Source organism: Gekko japonicus, unplaced genomic scaffold, assembly GCF_001447785.1.
Source record: "Gekko japonicus isolate JY-2015 unplaced genomic scaffold, Gekko_japonicus_V1.1 scaffold7905, whole genome shotgun sequence".
Taxonomy (NCBI): Eukaryota; Metazoa; Chordata; class Lepidosauria; order Squamata; family Gekkonidae; genus Gekko; species Gekko japonicus.
The window spans coordinates 6141-12631 of record NW_015175106.1 but is presented as its reverse complement, the minus strand read 5'-3'; the positions used below and the strand labels follow the sequence as shown (position 1 = coordinate 12631).

At 40.0% G+C, this 6491-nt stretch overlaps 1 protein-coding gene across 1 annotated transcript; it reads right to left on the bottom strand.

Annotated features, from left to right (window-relative positions):
• Positions 1–453: 453 nt before the first annotated feature.
• LOC107122185 (protein LAP2-like) lies at positions 454–5617 on the bottom strand (the record flags this gene model as incomplete). Its single annotated transcript, XM_015425213.1, has 5 exons — positions 5614–5617; positions 5055–5176; positions 4370–4540; positions 3259–3441; positions 454–568 (listed from the first exon to the last, which is right to left on the bottom strand). Coding segments are annotated over exons 1-5 (595 nt in total), but the record flags the coding sequence as incomplete, so codon positions are not given.
• Positions 5618–6491: the final 874 nt, after the last annotated feature.

Below are 6491 nucleotides of genomic sequence, written 5' to 3'. Positions count from 1 at the left end.
GATTTAGGAGGGTATAATTCTGTTTAGGACTACGGAAGCAGCTGTTTATGAATGGGTGTTCCCTGCAGACACAAAAGTGCTACCTACTGGGCTCCAGTAAGATACACAAAAGCCAGGATGACTTATTGGTTTGGGGAAGACATGCTTTGTCATGGAAGCAAATGGTTGCCAGGAAACCCATGGCTGGGAAACATGATGCCCATGGATACCACACTGGGGATTACTGCTCTAAACTGCCACACCAGCTTTCAGTGGTACCTGGGTCTGAAAAAACATACCCAGGATCACAATGCGTGTTACATGCTACGATTACAATGACTTCTTTGACTATGTTTCAGCCAGTAAAGCACATGAAAATATGCTCATCCACGAAGCACATGCACCAGTGCTGAAAACTTCTATATGTGTGCTATAAATTGTTCAGAAAACTTGTCAGATATTTTTTAAGCCAACCTTTTTTGCTGCTACCAAGGGCTACCACTTTTGGTTGATTAATGGAAGTTTCTATCAATGGTGGCCTCATTTCTGCTATCTTCATTTCTTCATCAGAGGAGAGGTCTTCTGACTCCTGTCAAAGGACAAGGAAAAAATATGGTGTACATTTATAGACGCTAGCCAAAATGCAAACTATTATTATCCTAAGTGAACTTTAAGAATGTCTGAGCATTTTTGGGCACACACTGCAGCTTCCCCATTTTTTGTGACTTTAGCACTGTGTCTGCTTCAGAAAAGTACAGCTTTAATGGACAACTTCAGTCAGAAGGCTGGGCTTCAGAAAACAGCTATACACCAAGGATTTGCCCCCCTTCCCCCTCTCCTCTTTGCATCAACAGGATCAGCAGAAAAAAAGAGTAAGCAGTACCAATACCAACCTATACCCATGGTTTCTTTTGATGTAGCAGCTTGTAGTTCCATTCCATATTGTTGTAATACCTCAAAGGCATTTATATTTTTAGATTCTATAACAATACCAAATAGTATAATTTATGTGCTAAATTATATACAATGAATTCCCTGTCCTTAAAGTAGTGCAGTATCGGAAGACAGTACATTCTAATTCCCCTCAAATTAACCACCAGCTTCTTGCCCTCAAGACTTCTTTTCCAGAAATTTTCTGTCTAATAGTGACTGAAGCAGTGCATCAACAAGACCTTATTTTATGATCTAAGAATTTCAAAAATCCTTGAAATAGGATAACCCTTCTGTAGAACCCTTTTGTAGATGTCAGAAGGATGGGCTGAATTAATTTCTAAGCCCTTTTGCTATCTCCACTATCATCCTTCACTGACAGCCTCAATTTTAAATTAGTGAAACCTTCACCCAGGTAGGTAGAATCAGGCTTGAACCAGCTTCTTAAAAGTCCTTCAAGATGGTTACTATTTGATGTTCTCTGAATTACACTGTGAAGTTGCTGATGCAAGCTAGTTTCAATATTATGAATTACCGTATTTACTCAAAAGGAAAACTCTCCTACTTGTTGGGGCTTTCTAAAAAAAGGGGGAGGTCACCTTCAGCTCAGGTACACAGATCTGCTGAGTGTGGAGTGATGATGCACTGCATGCACACACACTAAAGCGCACCAATTCATTCACCAGCAGAGAAGAGGGGCAGTGAAAGGTCCTTGCTGCTGTGTCTCCAAATACTGCCTTTCAAACTGATTTGCATTTCAAATGGAGAGAGGAGGAGTCATGTGGATTCACTGGCTAGCTTTAGAAACTGCAGTCCCTTCCCTGGCAAACAGTAAGAAGCTGTAGTAACAGTGGGGTGGATTTGCTCCCCCTACTGACCTATGTTTCTGGCTCAGCATATTACTCCACACCAGCCTGTGCTTCTGCCCCTGTGCTTCAGGCCAGAGTTGTACTTGGCATTTCCCCACCCCCCAGGAGAGAAACTGAAAAAACTGACAGGTTTGTAACAGTTCAGCGTTAACTGTTATGAGACTGTAGGCATTTCAGACAGAGAAGGATAAGGTAAGTAAAATAAATAAATAAGTTGCTAATTTTAAACACCTGGATTGGAAACACTTTCAGTTGGAAAAGTGTGACTTTCCTCCCTATGGAAAGCACTGTGAAAGGGGGTGGGGGTGGAGGAGGGGATTAACTGTGCATTCCTAAGGAGTGTTACACCTAAAGCCATACTCTGGTTTCTCTTCAGATCGCACCTAAAGCCACTGCTATGGATTTAGGAGGGTATAATTCTGTTTAGGATTGCACTGCCAGTTGGTCAGTTTATCTGAGCCTTTGCCTACTAGTTTGACTCTTGGGAAGGGAGGAGTAAACACACCAGTCTCTTACCTTTGTAAACTTGAAACAGTGTAATCGAATACTGCTTGTGAACAGTTATTGTACAATGCAAAGAGGTACAAAAAGTGAAAGTATTTTTTTCCTCTGCAGTCTATACTAATTCTTGTATAGTGATTACTATGTAATAAATTGTTATACTGCTAACACTTTTTAGGAGAGACTGTTTTAAGTTCAGGTCACCTGCTTTTATATATAACCTCTTTTTTTAAGGGGGTCATCTTACATTCGGGGTCATCTTCCTTCGAGTAAATACAGTATACAATTATATTCTGGAGAAGCACTGGAACCAGCACCTTTATATTATTCTGATTTCTTTTTTGAGAGCATTTAACAATAAGTAGAACAAAGGCTCATTAAAATTATATTATTTTTGCCTGACTGAACAACATGTTAAACATAGTAGTCACATTCGTTGTTGCGGAAAGATGGTTAATTGTCCAATATCAGTAAATGACTGAAAGCTGATATTTTCTACGGGGTCTGTTGAGTTAAACAAACATTTATAAAAATCCAGAATTAAGAGAAACACCTACAGATCAGTCTTATTTGAGTAAATACCACATGAAACATGGCAGGTTCGGCCAGTATGGTCTGGGAAGTTATATCATGGGGCTGTGCAGCATCTCCTGTTCATAAGATCTGAGTTTACTATGATGAGGCAGAAGCTCAGCTGAGAGCCAGGTGGCGTTATTAAATATAACTGCATGCAGCCTGTCAACGGCTAATTAAACTTTGACTTTTTAGTAAGGCATTCAGAGCTCGTTGTACTCGGACAGTTTTAGTTCCCTGTTATTACTTTCCAGATGCTGTTTGTCAAGTGTACCTGAATGTTTAATGATTTTTAAAAGAAATTATTCTTAAAATGTATTTTACCATGCTATTTATATTGTTTCAAAATCACACTGGACGCCCCTGGCTACCACTTACAGTAGAACAGAGCTACTTAAATACATACCTCAGGCATGTCTTCGTGATTCGCGATCGGCACTGCATTTTCTGAGGTTTTAACTTGGGCATTCATCTGTGAGTTTCCAGAGCTATTCTCAGCCTCTAGTTCATTAGGCTTCTGCAAGCAATTTCCCATCATGATAGTCTGCTCATTTTCTGTTTTCTTCTTTGCTGTAGTGATTTCTGAAGTCTATGGTAGATTTAAAGACATTAACACTGTTAAAGAAAGCATACTGAAAGGAGGGAAAGCACATCAGATTGTTTATTAGAATAGGTGCAGCTTTAAGTAGCCATGGTGAAGGTCCTCCACATCAGTAAGTATACAGACAACAGGAAGCTACTCCCCTCCTAAAGCACTGGTGGTGACTCCAGAAAGACAACAGTATTTTGCCATTAGATCTTAATCTGTAGTATTCCATCCACTTCAGCTTTCCTCTGACTTGTAGGCCTAACTTTTCCAATCATATCTACCCCTCTGAGAACCTGGCACTTGAGACTCTGCTACTGACTGAAAATAGGTTAAAATGTGAGTGATCTTTCAAAAAAAGAACATACATCTATTGTAAACTGTGTTTAACAATCTGGTTCCATTTATTTGTGTATCCTTCCCCACCTCCAATAAGCCCAGAGCAGCATTTTAGCCTTATGCCACCACTGAACAAAGGGTTCAGTTGAGAGGCCTAACAAATTCGCGTAACAGCTAAGCAGGGATTTGAACCTCACTTCCCATTTCCAAATCCACTCCAACCATTACAGCACCGTGACCCAACACATTTCAATAAGCTGCATCCAAGGGTACTAAAAGAGCTTGCGGATATAATTTCTGAGCCTCTGTCCATTATTTTTGAGAATTTTTTGAGAACAGGTGAGATGCCAGAAGACTGGAGATGGGGAAATGTTGTACCCATCTTCAAGAAGGGGGAAAAGGAGGATCCGGGTAACTACCGACCCGAAAGCTTGACATCTATACCTGGGAAAGTTTTAGAACAAATCATCAGACAGTAAGTCCTTGAGCATTTAGAAAGGACAGCTGTGATTTCTAAGAGCCAGCATGGGTTTCTCAAGAACAAGTCATGTAAAAAAAAAAAAAACACTCATGAAAGGATATTGATTCTAACCTTTACACCCACATCCTTCACTAAAACTTGCTGATTTTCTTGCTTTGTGTCTTTATGAGCATCTTCTGCGTTTTCTTCATCTTTCAATCTGTGTACTATTGTCTGAACTGTTTTGACCATATTCTTCAGCTCATCAGGGTAAGGTGTTGGGTACCTCTTCAAATTGCCCTCCTAAATAAAAGAAACTCCATAAAGTTAAATACTGCTTACTAATTCTAAGCATCACTGTGACAGACACAGCTAGGGGGAACAAAGAAACATTCCATTACATTCCTAAATGGGCTCTTGACAGTGAAACCACTATACAGCAACAAAACTCTCTTTGTTATGTTTCTACCTCATCCTTTCTCTAATGAACCAGATGAGCTTACACTGGGGTCCCAGGTTATCTTTCCATTCAAGTACTAGCCAGGACAAGACCTGCTATGCATTAGTTATTTCACACCAGGAACCCATAAACCATTTTATGATTAAATAGCTTTGGGTCAAATACTGTGCATGCAAGTTTTCTAAGTTAAAGCTGTGATTCTCAAGAATGTCACAATGTGGATAAAGGTCCTTGTGGAAGCGGGTGGGGAAAAGGCACTTAGGCCAAAGATTACTGACAGTAAATGATCCTAACCAAAGCAGATGTTTCACTTGAAACGTATCAAGTAAACCATGATAGAATAAAGCAATTACACACCCTGGGTGGTGCCTCCCTTTCATCTTTGTCTTCATCACATTCAAAAGCCACCTGAGCTCGCTGTTTCCTTTGTTCTTCCCAAAGTGAAGGATTGAAACTTTCATTATCTGATATGAACATAACTAAACAAAAGAAAAGTTGATTACTGTACAAATAAAAGTACTTTACACAATGATTAATGTTTCTTATTAACTACTTTTCTTTTGAATATACGCATTATGAATGGAAACAGGGAAGTTGCCAGTTTAAACAACACGGAGATTGATGAACTGGAGGCTCAGGCTTTCACATGTAAAATCCATAAGGTAGCATGAAGGCAGTCATTTGTCAACTGGATCTATGCCCATTCTTCTTTGATAAGCCCAAGTTCCCTATTCTAATAGCAAAAAACAAAACGGGAAAGCTATGTCTCAAAATTAGCAGTTGTTTGGCTCCTGTTTAAATAATCAAGTCTAAGGATACATTTCTTTAGCCTATTTCTTCTCAACTTCTCTGGTTTGAAAAAGAACTGACTGAGTTGTTACTATATAGCTTTTTACACTCTTGGGCTTTCACCTACCCATCGTGCTGAAGCCATATTTGTGGTCTGGAAGCTGATTGGTGAAATTGCCAGTGTTATCACTCAGCATTCCCAAGTTACAAAATCATGGGCATTTAAAGGTGCCCTTAGTACCTGCCACAACACAACAGATCTTTCAGAAGTATTATGAACCACCATGTATGCGTAAGCATGCTGCTGCTGCTGAAGTACAAGAACAACCAAATAGGGTTTTCTTCCCCAAGTTAAAAAAAAAGCCCACAACCTGGAAGTTTTTAACTATGGAAATGTTAACTGCCAGATAAAGAATATAAATCTAAATCATATTTGCAAGATTCTCCACCTAGGGGAAAAATGACTCCTAATGTACATCTAGTTTAATAAGTATACGTACAGAAAATTATGATGGAGTCCAACTTTCATCAGCAGACTCTGCTAAGAGGTTAGGGGTCTGGCTTGACTCCTCTTTGTCCCTGGACAAGCAGGTTTCAGCAGTGGTGAGGATGGCATTTTTCTACTTGTGCCAACCCCACTGACTGTCTCCACATCTGTTCTATTCCAATCTAACCACAGTGATTCTTGCCTATGGTCACCTCCCACCAAGAGTACCGCAATGTGCTCTATGTAGGGCTGCCCTTGAAGGCGCTCCAGAAACTATAGGCAGTCCAGCGTGCAGCAGCAAGATTGCTGACAGGTTCTCCTTGGAGAGGTTATATCTATCCTTTCTTGAAATAGTTGCATGGGCTGCCAATTGAGTTCCAGATCAAATTCTGGATAAAATACTGGTAAAAACCTTTAAAGCTCTGAACAGTCTGGGATTTTCATACTTAGCAGACTGCCTCTTCTGATATGACCCCCCCCCCCGAAATTTATATTCTTCATGTTGCAACCTGCTTTTG